We start from the raw sequence: 12560 nt of genomic DNA, 5'->3' as shown, positions 1-12560 counted from the left end.
TCATTCTCCTTTGCCCTATTTATTACAAATTATAACTCACTGTGGTAGGAAGCAAATTATACTCGGCCATATCATATTTATTTGTGAAACTCTGCAGAACTTGCACAGCAAGGGATTTTTTTTTTTTACTGCGTTTATTTCTGGTTCCCAGTAATTCAGGTGTCTTTCTCCAAATGATTCAATATTCTGAGATGTGCCCAATTTCTTTACTTAATAATAAAACAGTCCGGGACTCATTGTAAATCAGTGGGGATTCAGCAATAAGGTGCAATATATAACAAAGGCAGCATAGGCTATCATTGGAGATAATAAGCAAGCACATTAATATTCATGCCTTGTGAAATCCTGGCTGTGTTTCTGAAAAGCTGGAGAATGCATTCCAGGTTTAATGTTCACCAGTAGATATTTGCCAGGGATTCTTTCAGATATATTTCTTGTAGTAATTTATCCATGGCATCAGTGTACATGTGGGAGACTTCCATCCATGGTTTCCATTTACTTAATTGTGTACTCAGCTGATGTTTCTCAGTGACTGCCCACAATCCTTTCTGCTTAGACCTTGGGTCTTTCTTTGTGTCAGCTGGAGCTGCTGCTGAGTAAGGCTGATCACACTGTGTGTGTCTTTGTGAGTGAGATGAAGTTAGGGAGAGCAGCAAAATCCAAACCAACCAACCAACCAAACAAACAAAAAACTTGTGTTGTTCTGCAGGGTGCAGAATTTCCCTAGAGTCTAAGAAATTCAAGTTTGACTTTTTCATATAACATAACCTAAGTCAGGCCCATAAAAAAGCAACACTGTGCTATAGTGGATGTGGAGATGCTAACAAAGGGATGTCACCAACACAGGGATACACAGACTGAGTGTTTATAGTGTCAGAGATCACAGTTTGCTATAACCCATGCTCTCCTTCCCAGAGCTGGTGCCTAATAATACCTAAATAAGGCATACAGAAGTATATTACAGTTATCATTAAGCACATGACTAGTGGAAGACAGGGTAATGTATAGTCAAGGTTACAGAGAAGTAGAGTCCTTGTCAACTGAGAAACTAAAACAAAGATGATTTACAATGAAAGGGATATCAATCCTAAATTGCACAGTTACTTACAGTATCCAAAAAATGCAATATATATTGCATATATATATGTAAATAGTTGTCCAAGAGTTCAGAGATAGGCGAGATGGTAAACTCAAAAAAGAAACATTAAAGAGAAAACACTGGGGCTGAAAAGATAGCTTAGTGGGTAGAGCTTTCCACCCAAACCTGATGACCTGAACTCAGTGCCCAGAACAAACAGAAATGTGCAAAACGGAATCATTGTAACAGAATTGCCCTCTAATGGGACTTCCCCTCATTACACCCCACACCCCTCGCACTCACACCCACCCATACCCACACCCACTCACACTCACATCCCCATCACCAACACACACATGTGTGGGGGTTAAAATAGAGAAAGCTGGGAATAGAGCAAAAATAAGGTATCAAAGGACAAAAATTGATTTCTATAATTCTTACACCCTGCCAAATGCACAACATGGATCATGGTGGAATGAGCAATACTGAAAACTGAAGAGAAAAGACACCAAAGACGGAGAAAGCCAGCATGCACGTAGCTGGTTCCCTAAGGGATAGGAGCAAATAACACAGAAGGAAAGTAGACGTTACAGATACCGTCCCCAAAGACGTAATAGCACAGCAGCTGTTAATACACCTTGAGAAACATCTTTACACTTCAAATACAAAAGAAAACATTTGAGCAAACAAGCAACACAGATGATTTGCCAGGAAAGATGAGAACAGTAATACCAGTTTCCTCCTTTTTTTCTTTTTCTTTTCTGGTGTCCCTCAACAATGCCACAGCAGTGAAGCCATTGATGCCTCCCATTCCTAAAGACAATTTTGTGGCCCAGTTTTCCTTTTGGACCAAATGAAAATAGACATACCTGGAAGGATGAGGCAGGAGGGATCATGCATTTGGGGTCAATTTGGGCTACAAGGCATATTTGAGGTCAGACTAGGAGCTGCATAGTGAGACCCTGTCTCAAAAATATACTAATATAAATGAAAACAATAATAGCAAAAAGTGGAGAGAAGGAAGAAAAACAGGCTGGTCATGGGAAAGTGTTTTGACTAAGACTTTGTGAAGTTTCTCGAATAGAAGTACTTAGTTCTCTAGGTGGTTCAGCCTCTGCAAGCGGTAGACAGACTCGGGATGAAGGACTGGAAAGTCTCCTTGGGTTAGTTCACTTGTGGGCCTATGTGAACGGATTGCAGAATATAGAAAATTCCCAAACCATAGCAATATAGAAATGATGTGTGAGACAGGATAATAGTTTTTATTTCACACCTTCTATAGCTAAGGGAAGATGATGTAATTTAATGATGATAAATAGAATAGAGACATTAAATGTTCAAAGAGTGAGAAAGTAAGACAAGCAATATAATATATGTGATGGTCACGGAGATGCGGAGGGAGGGCAGGTGTGATTTCCACTGATATCTTGTATGCTCATAGACAGTCAATGAGGAATGGATCTCAAAGGGAGGAAGGGCTTTGCCTTGACCCCAAGCTAGTACAGCATGGACTAGGTCAGAGTAGAAGCCAGGCTGGCAACTAGTGTGTGTAAACAACACATTGGGCGTGACCCAGCTGTATTGTTTCATCTCACTGACTTTTCTCTCTGTGGGATTAAAGTGGAAAGTATGAAGTTGCCATGACAATTAGTTTAGAAAAATACACCGGATGACTTATACCCCACTGAGTTCCGCAGCAAGTGTGATACACACATGGTATCATCGCTGTTTCCGTGCTGTGGTTGCTATGGCTCCTTATCAAAGATGCCACTTTCATCCATATAAGACAGATTGTCTCTACAATTGTTTGCTGACTTTTAAGTCTTGAAATGTTTTTTTTTTCTTTTCTACCCAGATTATACAATATGTGTGTCCTAAAGTAGCCTGTGTTCTCCTGAGGGAGACCACCTGACAAAATTCTGGTAGTACCAAATGATGAGGCTCTATGTTCTCTGCTGAGACATTGTTGATAGGTAAGTGAAGAGGAGGATGAGTTATGAGACGTAGACGAGCTAAATACATTTTTCCCAGCTTAGAAAACCAGACCTGCAATCTCACATTCTGCTGCCTAACTGTGAAAGAAGCATCAGCAGTCACGTACTGCATTTATACCACATACAGTCAGGCATCATGTTTACACCACACACAGTAATGTGTTGTGTTTACACCACAGAGCCCCCCTCCACTCTCCCAGCGCCCCTCCCCACCCCCTCCACTCTTCCAGCTCCCCTCCACATCCCCTCCACTCTCCATTTCCTGCATTTTTTCCAATAAAGACTGCCCTTGACCAACACCAGAAATAAATTTGATTTCTCTAATGTAGAAGGTAATTGGATTTTTCCTTATTGAATGCATCCCTTTAATGATTGTCCCAGCAACTGCCAATTTAGCTGTAAGTGACCTCTCATCGATCAGATGATATGTCTTAAAATAAAGAATAGGAACTGGGGTGAAAAAGACCAGCTGTCTGGCATCTAAGAGATTGTTTCTTAGCCCCCATCTTATCATTTTACTGCGAAAATGCTTTATCTCTGGATGTGGTTTCTATAAAACAAGCTGCATAATAATTGGTCATCTAGCTGCAGATGACTGCTCTCTAGGAAATATGATAAGTATGTCTCAGAAATTACCCTGGAGCAAAAAATGAAAATTGAATAAAACACACCCAGTAATCGTTTTGTTACATGAAAATATTTATTATCATGTACACTCCTCCAAGAAGAGCCGACACATTGCAGAAAAGAAGAAATGAAATGTTATTTTTTTTTAATCTGGTCAAACATGAAATCAAACCTTGATGTTATGTTAAAATGCTCAACACGAGACTTGTTCTCTAGAAGGATTAGGAAGGGAAATAGCTGAAATTGTCACTGCATCTCTTTCTTTTCTTTCTTTTCTTTTCTTTTTTCTTTTTTTTTTTGGTTTTTCAAGACAGGGTTTCTCTGTGTAGCTTTGCGCCTTTCCTGGGACTCACTTGGTAGCCCAGGCTGGCCTCAAACTCACAGAGATCTGCTTGGTTCTGCCTCCCGAGTGCTGGGATTAAAGGCGTGCGCCGCCGCCGCCGCCGCCGCCGCCGCCGCCGCCGCCGCCGCCGCCGCCGCCGCCGCCGCCGCCGCCGCCGCCGCCACCACCACCCGGCGCATCTCTTTCTTAAGGAGGTTCTCATCTGAGACTGTGTGGCTGAATAGATGGGGTTTAAATTCCTTTATTTTGTCCACATTTTGTGACAATACGTCTCACCTGACTTATGCCTTTTATATATCTTTTCCCTGTGATCATATCAATAAATACCTCTCATCTTTTTTTGAAGGAAATATAATCTTTGGTCATCACTGTTAGTGAGAAAAAAAATTGGTAATTGGGAAGGATCAGAACAAAACCAAACAGATGATAAAATAATGATGGTACTAGCTCCCTTTTAAAAGCAACAAGAGCTGGAGAGATGGCTGGGTGGTTAAGAGCACTAGCTGCACTTCCAGAAGTTCTCAGCACCTGTGGTTCACAATAGCCTGTAACTCTGGCTTTAGTTAAGCTGATATCCTCCTGTCCTCTGTGACAGACACCTGCACACCTGCACACACACACACACACACACACACACACACACACGCACGCACACACGCGCGTGCGCGCACACGCACCCCTATATACCTGCACACACCTGCATATACACACATCTTCACGCACACACATGCCTGCACGCACACACATGCCTGCACGCACACACTGCACACATGCACACATACAGCTGCACACACACACACACACACACGCACCCCTACATACCTGCACACACCTGCATATACACACACCTGCATGCACTCACATGCCTGCATGCACACACTGCACGCATGCACACATACAGCTGCACACACACACACACACACCCTGCATACCTGTACACACCTACACACACACACACCTGCACACACACACATACTGTGCACATGCACACACACAGCTGCACACACACACACTTGCACACATGCACACACACAAATAAAAGTAAATAAAATACATATCTGCCCTTTTTGAATTGTCACTATTAGTTGCTCCCATGTATGTCCACAGCAGGGGGGTTTGAGGAACTGAGACTCTCCTACAGTTCTTCAGTTCTTTCCACTGCCCTTCATCATGATCCTCGACTCTTGGAGGGGGCGATCTAGGTGTCCCATTTGTAGCCGTACATTTAGCCGCCGCTTATTATCCTCTTTTTGGTTATGAGTCTGACCACTGCACGAACAAGCTCGTCTGACCAAAGCTGATAGCCCAGGAGTATTTCTGAATGGATAATCAAAATTCTTTACACCATGCATTATACTTTCTTCTATATCAGGTTTCTTAATTTTACATCTACATTGTGTGTGCTGGCTAGTTTTATGTCCACTTGACGTAAGCTAAAGTTGTCTGAGAGGAGGGAACCTTAATTTAAAAAATGCCTCCATAAGATGGGGCTGTGGCCACCCTGTAGGGTATTTTCTTAATTAGTGATTGATGGGGGAGGGCCCAGCTTATTGTGGGTGGAGCCATGCCTGGGCTGGTGGTCCTATAATAAAGTAGGCTGAGTGAGTCATGATGAGCAAGCCAGTAAGCAGCACCCCTCCATGGCTTCTGCATCAGCTCCTACCTCCAGATTCCTGCCCTGTATGAGTTCCTGCCCTGACTCCCTTTGATGATGAACAGTGATATGGAAGAGTCAGATGAATAAACCCCTCCCTCCCCAAGTTGCTTTGGTCCTGACATTGCATCACAGCAGGAGTAATCCTGACTAAGACATTGTGTGTTTGCATTTAAGCATTATCAATTAAAATTAAAACTAATAGAATGATATCTGTTTGATGGAGTATAAATTTTCTGGAAAAAGACGTTATGTATGCCTATGTATGTGTGCCTACAAAACCATATTTTCCTTTTTTTTAGGAAAATCATTTGCCACACCTATAAGCTTTTTAAATGTTCCTATAGCAGGTTATTAATGATGCACTGAACATATGCAGAAAGCTTTGCTATGTAATATGGCTAATGAGCAATTTACTTAGGTACACAGTGTTAATGAGCCTTTAAAAATAAACATATATTTACTAATTCATTTTGTCATTTTTTTTTGTATAAATGTTTTGGACTGCTATCTGGTCATCCTTAGACATTAGAAAGGATGCAAAGATAAACATTCACTGCCAGGGATAGGAAAGGCCGATAGAAAGAAAAGAGAAGCGTGAAAAATGAGAAATGGAATGTGGCGTGGCATGAGGTGAGTCAGGGAGTGTGAGTTGTCTGCATTGGAACCCACACTGGAGGCTGCATGGGGGAGCACAGCTGTCCCTGGACCTGAGCAGATGGACAGAGTCTGTGCGTGCGTCAGATAGAGAGGACACTTTTGGAGGATGTGGAGTTGTGAGCGTGCTGGGTGATCAGAATGCATGCATTGTAAATTGGGGGAGATGCTGCACCAGATTCTTGGCAGGGAAGGCAGAAAGTTTTCTCATGCATTATCTACTTACCACTTCAGGGCTCAGGGTGAGGTGAGTCAGAAAAGTGACAAGACAGTGGAATGGAAAAAGAAGAGGACAAAAAAATATATATATATATAAAACTGCTTTGAATTAGGGTTGAGGTAAAGTCATTTGGATTTGGGATTTGGAGTTTCTGTCTTTAAGCTTATGATTTGGAAACACTAAAGAGCCATTACTAATCAAAGGCATCCTATAAAAGGTGGTATTCAGGTAAGAGGGGAGGGAGTTCATATGACTGAAGAACACTGTGCACCTGTGTAAAGCACAGTGTCGAGACCCATTTTTTCCGACAGATAGTATATGCTAATAGTCTTAATGAAACATAGTTCAATTGAAAAAAATCCTATATAATCTTAATTAACATTTATAAGCCAGACTCAGCCCTTCACATGCTAAATAACTTTAAACGTGCTCACCCAGTATGTAACGTTAAATGCACTCTTAGGTTTTTGAATTGAATGAAGCCCATACCCCTCATTTGTATCTTCTCCTGTATTCTGATGTGAAATATGTGCATAATCCATCCTCAGTAGATGTAAATTTTAGGCTTGTATTGAAATCTGAATTTGAGATTTCCTCAAGTGCTAAGCCAGTTCTTCTTCTCTTCAGGTCACGGACATGATGCTTCAAGACAAGCCCTACCCTGACTGGGGGAAATCAGCAAGAGCCTTCTGGAAGAAAGGCAACGTGAGGATCATTTTATTCTGGTAGGAAATTGCCTCATTCATTCATTTATTTCTATGCTACCCCATTTACTAAAGCACTTGGGTTGGGTATAATTTTCATTAACTGTACAGAATTCTATTTAGGAAGACTCTGGTGCCCCACTAAAATCATTATCATATCTTACAGATTTATTTCATTTGTTTATTGTTCATGAGCTCATTTATAAGAAAGAAAAGTGATGGACAGCTTGACCTGAAGTACACAGTTCTTTTTTTTTTTTTTTTTTTTTTTTTTTTTTTTGACTCAGCAAAACTAAGCCGTCATTTTCATCAGGGAAATGCGATGTATAAAATGGTCTCCAGTATGCACAAATCACATAGGCCTTTCACAAGCTATGACTTCTGTTTAAGGATGTGAAGTCCACCTGGAAGGAGCCTCTGTACAAACTGGCTCCTAGGATTCTTTTCTCCACGATTTCCTCTCCTGCCTCAGCACCATCCAATCAATTAAAGAGCAAGCCATTTCACTTTTTATTTTGGCTATGGGTTATTCCCTCAGCATGCTGGTTTTCTCTCCTATGTGTAAAGTTACAAACACTAATGTATAGTCAGACTTTCTTTGGACCACTAGCTCCCAAATAATGAAGCACAGAAACTTATTAAATATGAAAGCTTGGCTTTAGCTTAGGCTTGTTCTCAACTAGCTCTTATAACTTAAATGAATCTGTTGATATTAATCTGCATTCTGCCACATGGCTCGTGACCTCTCCTCCATACTGTATATCTGACTCCCCCCTCATCTTGCTGGCAAAATTGCTTCTCTTCTTCACTGAGTTCCTCTCTCCCTGGAAGTCCCGCCTATCCTCTCCTGCCTAGCTATTGGCTGTTCAGCTCTTTATTGAACCAATCAGAAGGTGCCTTGGCAGAAGCACATCTTCACGGTGTACAAAATGATTGTCCCACAACACTGACACTCAGACAGACGCATTGCAATTGATGGCATCCTGTGTGGAAAAGTCTAGCCTGCATATTTGTCATTAGAAATGAAATAAGGAATATCTGTTTGTACTTAGATGTTAGATCCATTTTGCTTTTTAAAAATATGAGTGCTACAAAAATAGTGGTAATTATGTGTAGCTGGAAGTTTTCCTGTGTCCTGCAGCTGCTCAGTCCCAAATAAACACACAGAGTCTTATATTAATTACAAACTGTTTGGTCTATGTCTCAGGCTTATTGCTAACTAGCTCTTTTATCTTAAATTAACCCATTTCTATTAATCTGTGTATCACCATGTGTCTCGTGGCTTTACCTGTGTTTCATTACATCTTGCTCTCCCTTGACTCCACCTTTCTTCTCCCCATCTCTTTGCTTGGATTTCCCACCCGGCTATAACCTGTCTTGCCATAGGCCAGAGCAGCTTCTTTATTAGCCAATGGTAGCAACACTTATTCACAGTGAACAGCAAGACGATCTTCACAGTGTACAAAATGATTGTCCCACAACACTAATGCTCAGACTCATTGTAATTGATGGCATCCTGTGCTAGAAAATGCTAGCCTGTACATCTGCCATTAGAAATGAAATAAGGAATATTTGTTTATTCTTAGATATTACTTTTTAAAAATATGAATGCTACAAAAATAATGGTAATGATATACTGGGAGAAAATAAATACTCCACATAATCCTTTGCAAGGTAGCACTGTTGCTACATATTGCTAGTGATATGTGGCATTTGAACTCAATTCTCAGCAAGTAAACAAGCAGTTTTTTTTTTTAATATGTGAGAATATGAGTCTGTAGCTGCTTGTTCACACTCTGACTCCACAGGTCAAGCATGGCCTGTTTTTATGGTTCTTTTTTTATGTAAGCTCCTTCTGTAGCTTGTCTGAATATTATATAACAATGTAGCAAATACTTATCAAGGATGCTCCACTCACATGCTGCATCATGGACTTGCTACTCTCTGCATTTGCTGATTTAATCCCAACAACTCTGGAGAGTGGGTGCAGTTGTCTGAGGCTATTAGTCATTACAAATGACCGTGTCTAAGAGAATTGATGTGCCTTTTTTCAAGTAATCATCTTTCATTTTTCTTCAGCTAATTGTGCTGCCTAAGAGTTTGAGATTACGGGACTCTTTCTACCTTATCTAATTCTCTACAGTGGTTTGAAGTGTGATCATTTGAAAGGAGACAGACTCTAATATCAAAGGTGTTGGTGTACTGCCTCTCTTAAAACAATTACACACACACACACACACACACACACACACACACACACACACTGTATTGATCCAAGTAAATCCACTGTGGATTACACACTGCCAGGTGCCAAGGGTTTCAGGGTTCCCCTGGATACAGAGATCTAATGTCTCTGTTGTCATTAGTTACCCTTTCTTTGTTTTATTTGGGTTTGATTTTGTATGTGTGTGCATGAGTCAGGGGAGCATGTTTCTGTGAGAGGTTTGTGTGTGTGTGTGTGTGTGTGTGTGTGTGTGTGTGTGTGTGTGTGTGTGTGTGTTTGTGAAGGATAGAGTTAATTTTGGATATCTTCTTCAATAGCTCTTCACTCTTTTTTTCTCTTTTTTATTGAGAAATTTTCTATTCACTTTACATACCAACCACAGATGCCCCCTCCTCCCTCTTCCCACCCCCCATCCTTCCTCCCCAACCCACCCCCCATCCCCACATTTTCACAATCAAGATCTCCCATGCGGAGTCAGCAGAGCCTGGCACACTCAGCTGAGGCAGGTCCAAGCCCCTCCCCTCCGCACCAAGGCGGTACAAGGTGTCACACCCTAGTTTCTATTATTAGAAAGTTTTGTTCTTGCATATGTTTTGATCCAATCCAACCTCCAGTCTGCCCCCAAAGTCCTCTCCCTATCATATTCCTCTTCCAACTGTATTCTTCCAGACAGCAGTTTTCACTGAACCCACAGCTCAACCATTCAGCTAGGCTGGCCAGCAAGTCCTAGGGCTCCTTCTGTTCTTGCCTCCCCAGAACTAGAATTACAGACATGCATCTCCATGCTCTGCTTTTATGTAGGGGCTGAGCATGCATTGAAGCCAGGCCATTTTGTTTTTTGCAGCCAACACTTCCCCATCTAAGCCACCTCCTCAGACCCTCCACAGGTATTCTTAATATCATCTTAATATCATTTTCCTTGAAAACTTCTACTCATTTACATACTCTTTCTCTCTCTTTTATATAAAGATTTTATTTTAATGTATGCGATGACATACTCCCAATGAATAAATCAAATGCATAGTTAATTGATCTAAAGTTATAATTTAGTTATAGTTATTGGCCAAAATAGAATCTTACATGTAGAACAAATTAAAATTTAAACTTTTTTATTGTTCGTATAAATTATTAATATGTAATATATTTGCATGTGGTCTTTCCCTGTAATTCAAAAGTAGTAATTCCAACCACAGAGAATGAAACAATGGAAGAAGCATTTAAATTCCATTTTAAGATATTTTTCTATTTTATACATTTTGGTGTTGTTAGGTTATCTTGACAATAGTATCTTCATTTTTAAAAAGCAAAATATGATGCAAAGAACTGGACATGGAAATCATATGGGAAGCAAAGAAATCTTTCTTTATATTCATACATGTCATATAAAAGGAACTTAGCAAGAATAAAGGGCATTTGGATTTCTTTTTAGCTATAGGAGATAAAACAGAAAAAGAAATTGATATTTGAGAAACTTATCATCTCAACAATAAAAGAGAACATTTGCATACTTCATGTCACCCACTCAAAAAGGAATGTTTCCTTTTGATTTTGCTCTAGTTATTTTTAAAAAAATTGGTTCTAGCTCTATGCAGGAGCAAGAGGTATGGTAAGGAAAACTGTTGTGAGGTGCAGTGTGCCTCTGTGCAGCAGACTGAACGGCACTGGGGCTTATACAATGCGCAGTTTGCTCTGCTTTCCTGACTCACGAATGCCCACTGGAGTGTTGTCGCCTGCAGTTGTCTGGCTGTCTGCTTCCCTGCCTTGGTGACAGGTGGACCTCCCTGTGAAGGAAATGGTTTCATTTGTACCTGCAAAGACAAGGCGGCTGCAGCACTCAAGCTCTCACACCAGGGAAAAGACTGCATTATGACCGTGTTTGGAAATATTAGATGCAAGGGGGAATATTCACAGATGGCTTCCAGAGTCACTCCCCAGACCATTTCATAACTTACAAAAATAAAGATCTAAGAATAAAAATCTTTATTTACTTCCATTTTTTTCCCCCAAGGGCCTATCAGCTGCCATTTTCACTGTCTTGTGTGAAGTAAAAGGACGGACAATGAAGGCAGTATGATGTTCATGGTGTCATCTGTCTCTTTGTTTATTCTCCAGAGACACAGTTGGCTTGGCCTTGATGGGAAGCATCTTTGGATTCTATTTTCCATACACGTGGCTTATTTGTTTTTACCAAGGAGAAGACATTGTCTGTGATTAAAGGAGAGATTGGTAGGAAGGAATTAGGAGGTGGGTTGTCCACCCCCCCCCCTTCTAAGTCACATGAGTTGCTTTGAACAATGAAACTGTCACTCAGAGTGGCACATGTTACATCTATGTAGATGCATTTAGTTTTCAATGAGAAGCAAGCCACCTTGGATGATTGCTTCTTCCTGAGAGGATGTGGGATGAACGAAGCTCCTGAACAGCACAGTGGACATGTAGTATAAACAAATGTCAAGCCACCAAGATTGGGGCACTGTTGAATACTGCAGCATGAACTTGTCCATCCTGTTGTATACAGAAACATGTCCTTAGACATAGTCCCTGAGCCACTGTACCCAAAAGCTGGTATTCGTGTTTTATGACCCGGACAGAGGGTGACAAAGACATCACTGACACGGATTATAGAAATGATATTACAAATATAGTATGCTCTGCAAGAAGTTGGGTTAGAAAAGAATTGTGAGGAGAGAGAGTATGTGTGGTCTGTACACACCTCTTTGGCTCCAAAGAGGATAATACTCTACATTCTTCATTTATTTTTTTTTAACTAGGTGTCTTATATTTAGTAAGCACTTTCTCTAGCAGCCTAATAGTTTGGTGGAGCATTTTCTGACCTTCAATATTATAATTCTTACCTGGGAAACAAATGCAACTAGTATGTCTTCTGGTTTGAGAAGTATGGCTGTGGAAGTCTAACCAAAGGGTACAGTTTCAATTTGACTCAACAGGAGGTCGCAAGGAAACTGTTATTATTTTAATTTATTTAGTGTGCTAACAAAAACAAAATAGCCAGCTGTGATGTGGTGGCACCTGCCACGCCAGCACTTGGGACATGGAAG

The 12560-nt window shown here is 40.8% G+C and overlaps 1 protein-coding gene across 2 annotated transcripts in view; it reads left to right on the top strand.

The window, feature by feature from the left end:
• Tmem117 (transmembrane protein 117) overlaps positions 1-12560 on the top strand; it is a 448299-nt gene that overhangs the window by 279197 nt on the left and 156542 nt on the right. For both annotated transcript variants that reach the window (XM_028869295.2, XM_028869296.2), the window contains one exon: positions 7201-7298. In XM_028869295.2, coding sequence (XP_028725128.1) covers positions 7201-7298 — 98 coding nt within the window. The remainder of the gene's footprint in view (positions 1-7200; positions 7299-12560) is intronic.

The sequence above is a fragment of the Peromyscus leucopus genome, chromosome 20 (assembly GCF_004664715.2).
Source record: "Peromyscus leucopus breed LL Stock chromosome 20, UCI_PerLeu_2.1, whole genome shotgun sequence".
NCBI lineage: Eukaryota > Metazoa > Chordata > Mammalia > Rodentia > Cricetidae > Peromyscus > Peromyscus leucopus.
This window is presented reverse-complemented; position numbering and strand designations above follow the sequence as displayed.